This window comes from Carettochelys insculpta, chromosome 1 (assembly GCF_033958435.1).
Source record: "Carettochelys insculpta isolate YL-2023 chromosome 1, ASM3395843v1, whole genome shotgun sequence".
Taxonomy (NCBI): Eukaryota; Metazoa; Chordata; order Testudines; family Carettochelyidae; genus Carettochelys; species Carettochelys insculpta.
The window spans coordinates 304,539,249-304,554,568 of NC_134137.1; the positions used below are offsets into that span (position 1 = coordinate 304,539,249).

The following is a 15,320-nucleotide window of genomic DNA, read 5'->3' on the forward strand; positions in this document are numbered from 1 at the left end:
GCCCAAGCCAGGGTCTGCTTACATGCAGGATAGCGTGGCATGTGGCAAGGTGGTTGCCATGAATGAGGAGGAGGAAGTGTTTGATACATAGTTTTGTTCTGTATTTGAAGCAAAGCTGTGTGTTTGTACCACTAGAAGATAAAATATTTTCCAAGTAACCAAAGTTGCTAAACATCATCAACTAAGGATAAGCATTTTAAAATGCATTTGCCTGGATAACTTAAGTGTAGGCGCTCTAAAGGAGTTGTCTGACAACTTTTAATAGACCTTGGAATAATGGGAACATTGCAGAATGAGTGCTAATATTATGCCAAAATTCAAAATGTCCAGATAGGCAAGAAAGATGACCTGGGTAAATGTAGACAGATTAGCCAAACATCAATTCTGGCAAAATAATGGAAAAGACAATGCAAGACTAATTTAATAAAGAATTAAAGGATAGTAATATAATTCAGGTCTTGACAAACAAGCCTTTATTTCATTGTTTGAGGTTTCAGTTTCAGTTAATAAGGGTAACTATAATATACTTAGACTCCTCTTCTTAGGTGTTTGACAATGTTGTACAATATTCCAGTTTTAAAAATTAGAACTGTACAGTATCAGTGAAGCACATGCTAAATGGGTTAAAAATGACTGACCTCTATGAAAGTACTTGTCAATGGGAAATCATTGTTGCTTTCTAAGTAAAGAAAACTATTGATTTAAAACTTAAGGGTGACCCAGATAACTGGAATGGTAAATTAAGAAGTGTCTGGCAGTTACAGAACACAAGTTGAATCACTTGGTGATCTGATCTCATGCAAATACAAGCGATTTTGATGTAGTTAGTACCAAGATTTGTGTGTAGGAGCAAAGAATGCAGGCACTACCTGTGCGATGGAGAGTATATCCTGGAAAGCAGGGAGTCTGGATTTAGGAATTAGCAGTGGTCAGAGTTCTCTGTAAGACGAGTGCTTGGCTCGGGAGAAATTAAGGTACCACACAGCTGGTTAGCAGAGTGCCCGCAGCACACAGTTGGCAGCATGTATTTTTTATTGGTGGTGCATCTCTTTATCGTACGTGCCTTGGTGCTAATAAAATATTTATCCCAGCCTTAAATGTTAAAAAATAGAGGGCACACTGGTTATCATGGATAAACAACTGAACATGAGCTCCCAGAGTGATGCTGTGGAGGAAAGGCCAATGCTTTCACATCCAAAGACCACAAGAGACAAGTGAATCAGGGAGATGATTTTACCTTTTGTATGTGGTATTTGTGAGACTGATATTGGAATACAATGCTCAGTTCTGGTGCCTATGGTTTTAAAAAGAATGGAGAGAATGCAGAAAAGAGACAAAAATTAATTTGAGGGCTGTAGATAATGCTTTGCGGTGCGATTTCAAGAGTTCAATTAAAGTTCTTGAAAAAGAACATTGAAAGGTGATGTACTTTTGGCAGGGACAAAGTGCCATTTATTAACAGTCTTCTTAATGCTACAGGAAAAGACTTAAGAATTGATAGCAAAAGTTGAAGCCAGAAAAATATATGTTAGAAATCAGGCAAAAGAAAGTGTCACAAAGTAGCGAGTTCATCTCAAAACACATGCTCCCAAAGGGCATCAGATACAAGTTAGTGGCCTAAACAAAGCGGGTAATTGGGTGTAATCAAGTGGCCTGTGAGGTACTGGAGGCCAGACTCGATCTAATGGTTCTTTTCTGCCTTAAAATGTTATGTAACATGAAAAAGGAGAAATCAGTAGTGCCAAAACACCTATTGAGAAACCTTTTTTAAAGTGACTAGTCTCTGTGATCAAAAGAGTTTGGTTTTGTCTCTGTCTTCATGTCTACATCAGATTTTTTTTCCTCCTAATTTTTTTCCACCATTGTCAACACTCATCCAGCTCCACTAGAATTAGCAATGTTTTTTGTAGTGATAGCTTGTACGAGGTGCTAATGCAAGGTGGGGTGGGTATGTTTGTGCTCACATGCGTGTGTCTGCTCTGGACAGTAATTAAATAAAATGAGAATAAAAATTCCAACAGCTTCAGAATCTGTCCTAAGCTAATGCTCTTATTCCTAACGTTGGTGGAGAATGAGTAGAAATGGTGAAATTGCTATCATGGGAATTTTTAGGAAGATAGTCATACTGTTTACACAGCCTGAAGGTTTGAGGGGGTGATCCTCATCTAGAAGAGCAGGGTTTGTCCTTTTGCATCAGCGTGTGTGGAGTTGATGTGCAGTGATTAGGTCTAGAAATGCTCATTTCAGAGGCACATTCTAAAGTAGGACTAGTTCAAATACTGTAGGGATGTTTGCATCATATTTTGAACTACAGGTTGACCCTCTCTAATCCAAAACACTCTTGTCCAGCAAACTGGATGACCACTTATCATGGGTGTTTCCCCTTGTCCATTAAAGTTTGTTTACTTCCACCAATACTTGGCTCTCCATGTTCTGTGCTGCTGTTTAGCTCTAAATGTCTTCTAAGGGTAAGTCTACACTCGGCAATACAGGTAATTTCAGATAGGCAATTCTAGCTACTCCATTAGTGTAGCTAGAATCAACGTATCAGAATTTACTTTCTTCCCCAGTATACTTGGTTGACATCACTTACCCCACACAAGGGGGAGCCCAGAGAGGTCAATTTTGCCACTTAAGCAAAATCGAACTCCAGAGCTCCGAAAGATGGACCACAGTATGTTGTTCTTCTCATTAGTATAGATTAGCCCTAAAAGCCCAGTAAGCAGTGGATGTGCTAGAAAATATTGACTTCCGGTCGTCCAGCAAATTCTCTCATCTGGCACTGGTCAGGACCCGAGTACCAGATGAGAGTGGTTCAACCTGTATAAGTACATTCAGTTTGTAAAGCTGAATTAGAAATCTGGGTGGTAGGTGAAGGCTGAAGAGAGCATTGTGGTGTTTCTCAGATAAAATAAGGAATTGCAGAGGTATGTGGAAATAAAGTAAAAATTTTAAGAAATCTTTTTTAAAATAATCTGCAAATGAATCTTGGCTTCAGTTTTGGTTGAAGGTTCAGCTCTATTTTTTTATTTTTTCCTGAACCAGTTCTCCCATCCTGAAATTGTCTAAGGTCTTATAACATCTGTAGTATTTATGAGCTAGGTCTATTTTTACTTCAGTTTTTATAATGTTTATATTTATATGTTACTCTTTTAGTTTTTTCTCAACCAAAGCTATGCAAAACCCATACATAAAATGGGAAGAAGAATGTGAAGCATTTCTAAAGTAGTGTAGAAGGAAACATAGTATAAAGGCAATGTGTATGTACTCAAGTATCTTCCTGCTTCTATGGATTGTAGTGCAGGTGTGACAAAGAAAAATAGCTAGCTTGTCACGCCTATTGTAGCGAAAGATTCTTTCAGCTAAATCAGTATTACTTTCCATTTAAGGAAGAATGTCGGCTAGAGTCAGTGGTATTTACTAACTGCGCCTATGAAAACATTCCTTTTTTACCCTGCTGCTCACTCAGCTTTCTGTTTTCTAAGTGACATTACAGGCTTTAGCCTGTAGTTTGTTACTCATGCTATTAGTGTGCTTTTAATTTCTCAGACTCCTCATCCAGCCTCTTCCTGATCTCCTTTGAATGGATTTATTATAGTGCAATTGTAGCAATAGCTCTAAATATTTGTACCTGAATCATAAACTCTGCCAGTAACCATCCAATACTTGGATGCTGAGAGGTTATCACAGAGTAAAGTGGTGGTAATAGCAGTTTAATTTGCATCACACAGGATTAGGATGGGTGTCTTGTATGCATTTCTCCCTCTCCTACTCCTCAGTCTGAGCAAGTGGCTTAAATGCCAAATGCCCTTACATATAATACAAAAGCAGGTAAAGATAACACTTAGTTGAGCCCCCTACCAGTGAAACACAGAATAAACCCCAATGTGATGTGTACATACATAGTCTGTCTGTGGGTGCTATGTTTGCTTGTTACCCACCAAAGAAGTCTATCAGATTGGTTTGGCATGGTTTGTTCTTAAGTAGTACATGCTGACTGTTACTTATTCCCTTATTTTCTAGGTATTTGCAAATTGATTTGTTTTGCTTTTGTTTTTTTATTTGCTCCACTAGCTTTCCAGGGACTGAAGCTTAGTTGACAAGTTTGTAATTGCGCAGGCATTCACTGTTTTTGCAATCACTACTAAACTTTTTGGTGAAAACTTGAAACAAAAATGCTTCTGCCATTTCCACATTTTCTATTATTACTCCCTCCTCCATTGAGTAATAGGCCTTCCCTGTCCTAGGACTTTCTTTTGCTGCTCGTCTATTTATAAAATGTTTTCTTGTTACCCTTTCTGTTTATAGCTAGTTTGTTCTTGTTTTGTGCCTTGGCCTTTCTAATTTTGTCCCTACTTGGTTATACTTTTTTTTTTTTCAATCTTACAATTTGACCCACTTTTTCATTGTTTTTTTTATAGAACTCTTATTAAATTTTAGGTAAAATAAGGTCTCTTGGTTAAGCCAAGGTGTTTTCATGCCATGCTTCCTGTCTAATATGTGCCCTTTTCCCTTTTAGTGTATTAGAAACCTCTGATTTTGGTTCCTCCTTAGTGACTCAAATTTCAGTGCAACTCCTATGTTCATTTTTCCTCACTTCATTTGATCTGCAGACCGGATTCAACTCTCCAACTGTAAAGGGCTGTCCGCTCAACTCGGTCTTCACCGAGCACCACTCAGCTTAAGTTCTTTCTGATGCTGCTTGGCCCAGCCATTTCATCATCACTCATCAGTAACTGCCCTCTTCCTCTGTTGCATGGTCTTTCCATAGTAACAGAGAAAGAGCCGTGTTAGTCTACAGTCTATCAAAACAAAAAAGCAATCCAGTAGCACTTTAAAGACTAACAAAATTTATATTGTTAGTCTTTAAAGTGCTACTGGACTGCTTTTTTGTTTTGATGGTCTTTCCATATTTTCAAGTCCATGAGCTCTGATGACTTGTCTGTATGCATCCTTCTGTTCTCTTTCCCTTTCTTTCATTGACATAGTTGATTCTCGCCGTGCTTTTCTTCCCCATGCTCTTTTGGCCCTATCTCTTGTTACAAAGTCCATCCTGCTAGACCCCAATCCTACCTAATCCCCTTATCTGTTTCCTCCATTCCTCCACACACATTGAAGCTATGTCTACACTATGAAATAAAGTTGAATTTATTAGTTAACTTTTTACCACTGGATTTTAAAAAGTCAAAGTTGTGTCCTCACCTGCTCATAAAGTTGACTAAATGTGTGTCCCTACTAAACTGCCTAAGTTCGACTGTTAACAGCAATGCATTTTAGGTTTTTTTGCTGGTGCATTGTGGGAAAGACAAGCCCTGCAAGTGGTTGTGGGTGTGTGATGCCATCTTCCCAGAGTGCATTGCCCTCATCCTCCCTCACCCCCTGCCATTGAAAACAAGGGGCAATTTTTCAAAAGTCTCTTCCCTTGATGAGAAAAACTGTTTGTCGTCCACATTATGGAAGGAGGCAGCTTTTACAAAAGATTTTTACAAAAGACTTTAAATTAGCATTAAATTAAATTGAAGAGCGAGAGAGAGAATGAGGGAACCAGGTTTGAACCAGAGAGGGAGAGAAATTTGTGAGCCATCGTCATGCAGAGATGAAGAGCAGCCATTTTTCAGAAGTCTCTTCCCCTGGTGAATATGCAGCTAACGGGAAGAGGAGCTAGGAAACAGGAGCAGCTAACAGGAGTTTTACATGGGAGTCCTCCAGGTGAAGGAGGAGCGATTATGCAACCCTTGGGGTAGGTTTATCTGTAGTGTGTTTTTGTGTTGTAGTGTGCTTGTTGGCTGCCTAAAAGACGCTGTGTGGTCTGTTTGTTTGGAGGACCATGTGCTGAGCCTACCAGCCTGCTAGGGAAGGCAGAGAGTAACCCATAGCCCTTAATGAGGGGAAAGGGCTACTCAGACGGCTACTCAGACACAGCAGGGCTTTATAAAGCCTGCCCCTAAGCAGCCAGAGGAGCTAGCAAACAGGAGCAGCTAACACTGGAGTTTAGCTGGGGAGTGTGAGGTGGGACTAGTGACACTTAAATCATCCAGCTTGAATTTAAAGATAACATCCTAACTTAATCCACATGACCTGGTTCAGGTTTAATAAGACAATGCCGGCAGAAGCCCAGCAACAGAGTAGGGGCTATCCAGTTTATTGCACCCAATGCAGCATGTATGATTACCTGCTCTCTGGGCAGGTGGCCTGTGTGTGCATCTTGTGCAAGGAGCTCTTGGTCCTCAGACTGTGTATGTGCTTTGGAGGCCTTGGTGGTGGAACTGGAGGAGCTGAGAGAGACAGATACAAAAATGAGACTTCTGGGGACATAGACTGAAGTGGGACCATTCTACTGACACACTCAGTGCTGTTGGTGAGGATAAAAGTCTCAGGGAAGGAGAACGTCTACCTGGAGCAGAGGAAAATGATCCTGTAGCCGGGACCTTCTCCAGGGGAGGGAACTCTAGTTATTAGGAAGAGACAGGTTTTAGTTATGGGCAATTAATCCATTAGGAACACAGATAGCTGGGTGTGTGGTGACTGGGAGAACCTCATGGTGTCTTGCCTGCCTGGTGTGAGGGTTGCAGATCTCTTGAGATGTCTAGATAGACTTGTGTAGTGCTGGGGAGGAGCCAGTGGCTGTGGTACATGTTTGGCACCAATGACAGGGAAGGATAGGAGGGAGGTCCTGGAGGCCAAATTTAAGCTGCTAGGTAGGAGGTTGAAGTCCAGGACCTCCATGGTAGCGTTCTTTGAAATTCTTCCAGTTCCATGCGCAGTGTCAGACAGGCAAAACTGCAGGGTCTCACTGAATGAATAAGGCGATGGTGTAGGAGGGAGGGGTTTAGATTTTTAAGGAACTGGGGAAACTTTGGGGAAAAGGGGAACCTATGCAGGAAGGATGGGCTTCACCTACACCAAAATGGAACCAGACTGCTGGCACTTAAAATTAAAAAAGTTGAAGAGCAGTTTTTAAACCAAGTGCTGAGGGAAAGCCAACAGGTGCGGAGGCACACGTGGTTCAGACAGTGGCATCCCTTCGGGCAGGATTTCTTATTGGAGATTCTCTGTCCTACTAAGTAGGAGAGGGTGAAACATGATAAAACACAGGTAGTATCTGATGAACAGTCAAGTAAGAGTCCCTTTCAATTGCATCATGCAATGGCAGGCAGCTGAAGAGTGACAAGTTTTGAAAGTGCTTATATACTAAGGCTTAGAAGTCTAAATAATAAGATGGGTGAGGTAGAGTGCCACATATTAACTGAAGATACTGGTATAATAGGTATCACAGAAACTTAGTGGAATGAGGATAATCAATGGGACACAGTAATACCAGGGTACAAAATTTATCAGAAGGACAGAACAGGTCATGCTGGAAGGTGGGATGGCACTATAGAGTGTGGAATCAAATGAAGTAAAAATCCATATGTGAACCAACTGTACTATAGAATCTCTCTGGATAGTAATCCAGTGGTTGAATAATAACAATGTAATGGTAGGGGTATGTTACTGACCACCTGACCAGGATGGTGATAGTGACTGAAATGCTCAGGGAGATTAGAGAGGCTATAAAAAAAAAAAAAAATTGGGGGATTTCAACTATTCCCTTATAGACTGGGTACCTGTCACCTCAGGATGGGAAACAGAGAAAGTTTCTTGACACCTTAAATGACTGCTTCTTGGAGCAGCTAGGCCTGGAAGCCACAAGAGAAGAGGCGATTCTTGATTTAGTCCTAAGTGGAGTACAGGGTCTGGTCTGAGAGGTGAATGTGTCTGGACCGCTGGGTAATGACCATAATGTAATTCAATTTAACATTCCTGTGGCTGGGAAAATACCACATCAGCCCAAGACTGTAGTATTTAATTTCAGAAAGGGGGGCTACACAAAAATGAGGATGTTAGTTAAATAGAAATTAAGGATGCAATGCAAAACAAAGACTCTCACCTTAGACCTCCACTGCATCAACCTCCAAGTTGGCAGTAGCCAAGGGTGATGAGGTATGTCTCCCACAAAACCCAGAGATCCACCACCACTTCAATGTCCCTGAAGAAACCACTACCAACAAATATTTCTATACCTCTACCCGTAAGAGCTGAGAAACTTCCAAGAAACTTGCAATAATTCTGAAGAGAAAGTTAACCGACCAATCAGTGTGTCCCTGCTGGTACATTAACTGTTGTTTTTTATGTGGGCAGTAAGAGTCTAGTTTTTTTTTTTTTAAATAGTACTCACTGTGCTTCCCTTCTCAGTAAAATAGTTTTCAGATTAGAGACTGAGACTGAGGTGAACTGAGTATGTAATACCTGCCTTTTTGTCCAGCAGTCACATCTTGCTAGTATTTAACCTATCATATGGAAAACTCTTAGATTACAGGGCCTATTGTGTTCCATATAAGACCCAACTATTTGTTACACCTCTCACAGGTTACTAAAACCTGTTAAGCAGGTTCTTGGAAGGAGCATTGAACAAGCCTTTAAACCTCCTATAAAGCACCTAAATAGGCAGAATTGGAGCCCCGTGTGCCTCAATGATTTTTGGCCTAAACAATTGTGTAGTATAGATGTTCTTTTAAACACTTGGAACTTTTCACACCTGAGATGGCTCTTCAATAGCCAGTTCTGCAAAGCTGTTAGGTTCTTTCAATACAAATAATTCTGTAACAGTGCAAAACAATTGCTATGGATTCAGATAAATACTTCAGGAGTTGCCTGAAGACTTTTGGAGAATGGGGGGGGTCGGAATGTACAGTAGACTCAAATAGTGTATGAGGCTTGTATTTTTTAAATTTGTGCATGTCTGCTCACAAACAGAGGAAGATGAAGCCTCATGACTGAAGCTGGACATAGAAATCACATAACAGGCTTAGATGTGACAGCAAGAGCTGACAGCGCAGCAAAATTTTGGGGAGTAAGGGCACTTTGAAGTAGGGTGGGTGCTTCGAAGTGCCCATGGCTACATAGCATGCTGGCACTTTGAAGTTGCCATGGGGAGGATCAGCCTAATGAAATGCTGCATATTCATCACAGCACTTTGTTAGTATTCTCCAATCTGGCCAATTACCATACCCCCTTCAAAAAGGGGCAAGTGTAGACATAGCCTTTGTGTGCCGCTGTGGTTCATTTAAAATATTCTCTGTATAGCAAGTCAAATTCAGCTGTAAGCTGATTGTGGACTGAGAATGCAGGAATTTCTTTGTGGCTGTTTACTTCATTCTAATTCAATTGAAAATGTCCTACTTTTATTTTCCACAGTTGAAGTTTATAGGAAACTGTTTATACTACAACATCAAATATTTATTTGAAGTGCTAGAAAACCTAAGGAATGTCTGTGGATTTTTTTGTATTAAGATCAGATGTGCACGTCACACTGAATAGCTGCTGTACCGCAAAAGTGACTTTGAATGGAAAATACATTTCTTAGAGATTTGAAATGCCTTGCACTGAGTAGTAAAATTAAAAAAATCAAGAGGTATGATGTCGGCATCACACCTCAGTGGTTATGAGTTCAGTACTCTGATACTGCTGACAGAGACAGGAATTCTTGTATCTGTTGCAGTTAATGATGTGAAACCAGTTTATGAAGCTAAGCAAACTGTCGGAGAGGAATGGAATGCAAGGCAAAACAAGACTTCCAAGTGACTGAAATTTCCTAATGGTTTAGATAATTGAAGCAGCAGATAGTCCTGAGTGTGGTTATTACAGTAGCTTTCAATTAAATGTTGTGTATTTCTAAACTTCAGTTCTACCTTCTTAATAAAATCTAACATTTAAAGTCAGTAAAAGTCTAAGTTTTTTATACCACAGTATTCTACCTCCAAAACTTGGGACCATGGTCAGTAGAACTAAAAGCTAAGGAGAGCTCTTCATAAATACTGTTGAAAATAAACATCTTGTGTTGAAAATAGTTCTCAATATTGCATTTATGCTAGCCAGTCATTTTCGGGTAGTGTATCCTTTAACTGAGGATGAGTCAGACTGTAACAGGTTTTGAAGTTGTTGGTAGTTTATCACAGAGATACTAATAATCTTTGTTAGCACAGGGACAGGCTTTATTGGTTTTAAGAAACCATGAGGAACAGGTGATTAACTTCACAGGTGCATAGGGCAAACTTCTCTTGGTGCATCTATAAGCAGCCATAAGGCACCATAACGTTTTGTGGCTTTCCTTATCTTACAGTGAGCTGGTCTATGGGTTCTGCTCTATGTTCATTTGGGAAGGGGGGCAGTCCGCCTTCAAAGTAGTCATGCAATTCCAGTTTCAGGCTTATACAGCTGCTCTCTTGTCAGAGAGTGAGCCTGTGACACTACACAATTCAGTACCACTCTCCATTTGAAGTATTTTGAGTGTTAGTATCTTTGACAACATTGGTTTCTATAACCATGGTGTGTCCTCTATGCTCATGGAAGTGGTGATGAGGGGTGGTGGAGATGCACTTCTCAGTCGATGCATTTGGTAATTTAAATTTTTTTCTAAAATTTTGAAGTTGGAAATCCCATACTAATCAAGAAGATGTTAAGGTCCATAACTTCTAAGGGTATTTTCAGTCCTATTTTTAGTTACAAGAAAACAAACTCTTGCTTTGAAGAGCTAATAATATTTGAATAGGGGCTCGTTTTGAATACTTGGCTTAATCTAATTCTTGACCTTCCCCACTTCTACCCCTCTTCTCTCTGATTTGCTCACCTTGATCTTTTTTTTTTTTTTTTCTGATTTGTCCTCCTTGATTACTGTTTTTGGTTCTCTGTGCCTTAAATATTGAGTCTGTTCTGGGATGGCTATGGTCTGAAGAAGTCGGTCTCTCCCGCGGAAGCTCACCTAATAAATTATTTTGTTAATCTTTAAAGTGCTACTTGACTGCTTTTTTGGTTTTGATGATGATATTTGGTGGTGGCAGGGTTTCATCTCCCTATAGAACCTAAATTTAGGTGCATTTGAGATTAAGTTGAAGTAGAAGAGGAAGATGTGGATTTTTTCCACCTGATTGAAGTATTCAATTTGCTATTTCAGTCTTTGTTTTAAAAAAAATGTACATTTTGTATAAATATTGTTTGATATTTTAAAAATATAATTCTTGTAAAGACCATTTATTTGAAATGTCGTCATCTTGTTTTTTCTGACTTTGAGATTTGTGACATGACAGCTTTCCTCACCCTAATCTCACTGTTATTTTTTTTCCTTTGAGGTTTCCCAGGGTTTTTTTTTTGTTTTGAATATTGAAATATTGGGGTGAGATCTGCACTGAGTTTTAATCTGTTTTTATTTTTCTAGTTAAAAAAAAATTGCACATCCATTGAGTGAAACTTATCTTCATTTCATTTGAGAACTTTTATCGGGTCGGCAGTCCCTTTTTGTAGATGTCTGGCTTTGTTAGAACTGAAGATGAATTCTTTTCTCTTTTTAGTTTCAGTTGTTTGGGCTTGTTTTTGTTTCATTGAAAGTCTTGTGTTCCATCAGAATGAATTGTTAGAATGTCTGATCTTCCGTCTCTAATGCTATAATTAGGGCAACCATATTTCTCTGTTCCAGGGACAGGGAGATATGCGGGGAGCGGCAGCTCCTGCAAGCCCCCGGGGAGCCAGGAAGGAGGTGGCAGCTGCTGGTGCTCCCCAGGGGAGTGGCAGCCTCCAGGGCTCCCCAGCTTCCCTGAGGCTGGGGGAAGGGAGAAGAGCAAATATGGGCAATTTGTCCCTTTTTTAAAAAAAAAAAAAAAAATTGGGATGCCTTTTTGGCCTCCCAAATACGGGACTGTCCTGCCCAATACAGGATGGATGGTCACCTTAGCTATAATCTGTAGCATTTTCTATAAAAGTGCTAATGTATCCTATCTTTAGGAGGAGATCCTCTCATTAGTACTAGTTTAGATAGTATAATGAAGTAATACCTCATATTGGACCAGCTCCTGTTGTTGAAAAACAGAAGCTTTCAAACAACACAAACTAATTCAAGAATTACTATTGGCTGACAGAATTTGAAAGATCCTTCAACTGTGTTCAACCGAGGAGTACTGTAATTGGGTTAAAATGTACTTCTGAGGGCACTGAGTAACCTAGCTGGGTCTTAGAAAATTGGTCCCTTTTTGTATTTTGCCAAGTATGCAAATAAATGCAACATTGTTTTGTGGTTTTTAATGAAAAGGCTGAAGTTCTACTTTTTTTAATAAGCCAAAAAAAAAAATCAGGCCGCTAGGTTTGTATAATATTAAGAGTGAAACTGAAATGACAAAAACAAGGAAACTTAGAATTAAGGCAGAAAATTCTGATTAACATTCCAGTCTTAGCAAATGCTGCTGTATGAAAAAGAAGATCCAGATGTGTGTCAGTCTGGTTCTGTCACTTTTTATTCCACATTTCCTTTTCTGTTTCTTTTGGTGTGTTTATATAAACCTATGAATGCTCTGAAGAGAATCTTTGGGGAGCATTTTTTTAAAATTTTTAAATAGTAGTTTAGACAAAGTATCCAGTTTCCCAGATATGATCCCTGTATTTAAACTGGCTGACCAAGTCCAAATATAGAATCAAAATGCCATGCTAATTTAATCATAGCACAAAAATTTTGAACTAACTTTTGAAAGTATTCATAGATTGCTACAGTTTTTGCTTGCATAAAAAGAGGGTTTTTTTAAACACGTGAATACTTTGTTTCTAGAGTCTAGATGAATATGATGATGATGAAACAGGACAGAAGGAGCGAAAGAGAGAAGATGCTATTACACAGCAGAATACAATGCAGAATGAATCCGCCAGTGCAGATCCTGGTGGCTCATACCTCATGCAGGTGAGAACTTAAATTTTAAACTGAACAAAATTTAATTTTTGTTTAATTGCAGACTTGCACTTGGTTGATCTCATGTTTCTAACTTGAGTTTCATCTCCATCCCAGGCAGTGAACTATTTAGTAAGTGGAAACAAATTATCAAGATGGGTACTTATCGGGTTACTTAAAATGTAAATTGATTTAATAATCTTTCATTTTTAGAATACTTAAAACTCTAATTAATTGTATTTACCTTGTTACACTGTTGCCTGATTTTTGTTTATAAGAAAAGAAACATAAGTAAACTCTCTCTTTTAATCTTGTATTTGAGCAACAGACATAACTTTCAAATCCTAACCATGACACTGCTTCTTACTCTGAGCATGCAGAGCAGAACTGAGCCCTCAGGGCCAGCCGGCTCAGTACCAACCTTGAGTCCCCCATGCTACCTCCGCCCTCCTACCAGGTGTCCACCACCCAGGGTGGTTCCCCACCTGGTGTGGCAAGAACACCATCATCATCTTCAAGCGGCTCCATGCCACCCCCACCAACAAGTAGGTGCAGGAGTTAAGTGGGAGCTGGTGCTGGAATATAGGGGGAGCTGAACTTTACAGGGGGTTGGGGGGGAGGAATTAATCCCCGTGCCTTCCCACAGCTGCTCTCTATTAATCAGAATATTTGCATATCCGGTAACCTCTCATTCTTCAAGCAGTGCCCTATGGGTGCTCCGCTCTGGGTGCCAGTGCATCCTCGCGGCGCTCAGATTCTTCTGTAGCCATAGTTTCTCACACTGTGCATGTGCAGCAACACCTCCTCGTGCTATTTGGTGCTCGCACAATGTGGACCCCTCAGTTCTTTCTCTACCATTCTTGGCTGCAGATGGAGCTTTGCTTTCCTTCCCTGAAAGATAGAGTTAGTTTAGCGTTTCTTCTACCTTTATCCAAGTTATCTCATTACACGTTGTAATAGAAAACAAATCTGTTAGTGTTAAACTTAATTGCTGCCTCATTGCCATGCCAGGCTCCCTAGGTTTTGAGTGATGTGCAACATGCCGAGAAACCATGCCTCCTGCATCAAGTGCCTTGGTGATGGCCACCAAACCCTCTCCTGCACCCATTGCTTCAGCCTTATGGTGAGAGCCGGGAGGGACTGAGAAATCGGCATGGGAGACCAAGGTATGGACTCTGCACATCACTCTGCCTTGGTTGGCACCTTGTCCGCAAAGGCAGGCTCCCCTCTGGTGTGTTCCTGGCTTCTGGTGCCATCCTTACAGACCATGCAAGTTGAAAAGATTGCCACTGCCACAGCCATTCTTCCACATCAGATTCCAGGCCTTGCACGATCTCATCCTGGTGGTGCAACTGTCTCCCATCGTCTTGGTGCGCATGTGCCTCAAGCTGCTGGGTCACTGTTCCTATCATGTACATGGTCAAGCTTGCCAGACTTCTCATGCGGTGCCTTCAGTCCTGACTGGCAATGTGTTGTCCAAAATCATGGCCATACCGCTGTGCATCTTGCCTCCCTTCAGTGATGGATGTATCCAGACAACGTTCTCCCTGGGATGCCATTCCCCCAAATGCCCCATATATTACCCTTACTATGGATGCCTCCCCTATGGGATTGGGGTGGTGTGGGTGGTCCATTTCGGTTCTTATGTGGTCCAGGGCAAATGGTCCTTCACTGAGCAAGCACTCCACATAAAACTCGTGGGACTCAGGGCAGGTCTGCTTCGCCTGCTGGCATTTCCAAATGCACCTTGCACGCAGGTAGTCAACATCCTCATGGACATCCCCACCTGCATGCATTATATCAACTGTTCGGTCCCTATTCTGATGTGCAGAGGCCAGAAAACTGCGGACATGGTGCCTTCAGCACCCCATTACTCCGGTGGCCGCATATCTCCCCAGGGTACTGAATGTAAATTCTGATGCCCTCAGCTGTTCATTAAGCAATCACTACAAGTGGGAACTCGACAGAGTGGACCTCAATTGTGTTCCACCTTTGGGGCCAGCTGTTTGTGACTCCAGTCAACAAAGTGTCACCGGTATTGCTCCAGATTGGGTCTGAGTAGTGACTCCCTTGGGGATGGCCTTCTCCCTCAAACGAGACGTGCCCCATCTCTGTGTTTCATTCCCTTCCCTTAGTTCACAAGGTTCTGATCAAGATCAGACTAGATTGGGCTTGGCTCATCTTGATAGCCCCGGTGTGGGTGAAACTAACTTTACCTGTACCAGATGTCAGTAGCGAATCCATATACCTTCTCTCTCAGGACTTTGGCGGCACCCTTTGCTCAGATATATTCCATCCTCATCTCCACTCATGGCTCTTTCGTGGTTCCAGAATGCCAAAATCACATGCTCTGAAGGGATAAAGAGCATTCTTAAGATCAGACAGGAATCCACCTGCAGATATCTCTGCAAGTAGACACAGTTCTCTCAGTGGCTCAGTGTTAATCGTTTGATGTCTCCTCACACCGCACCCTTTCCTGTCCTCTTGGACTACCTCCTGCACCTGCGTGAGTCAGGTCTTCCTTGCCTTAGTACTCTCTGGGAGCGTGCCGTGGCATTGGCAGCATTCCACT

The 15,320-nt window shown here is 41.1% G+C and overlaps 1 protein-coding gene across 4 annotated transcripts in view; it reads left to right on the plus strand.

Moving 5' to 3' along the window:
• Nucleotides 1-15,320, plus strand: part of PAWR (pro-apoptotic WT1 regulator) — a 133,957-nt gene that overhangs the window by 74,396 nt on the left and 44,241 nt on the right. For all 4 annotated transcript variants that reach the window (XM_075012454.1, XM_075012446.1, XM_075012428.1 and 1 more), the window contains one exon: nt 12,632-12,760. In XM_075012454.1, the coding sequence (XP_074868555.1) occupies nt 12,632-12,760 (129 nt within the window). The remainder of the gene's footprint in view (nt 1-12,631; nt 12,761-15,320) is intronic.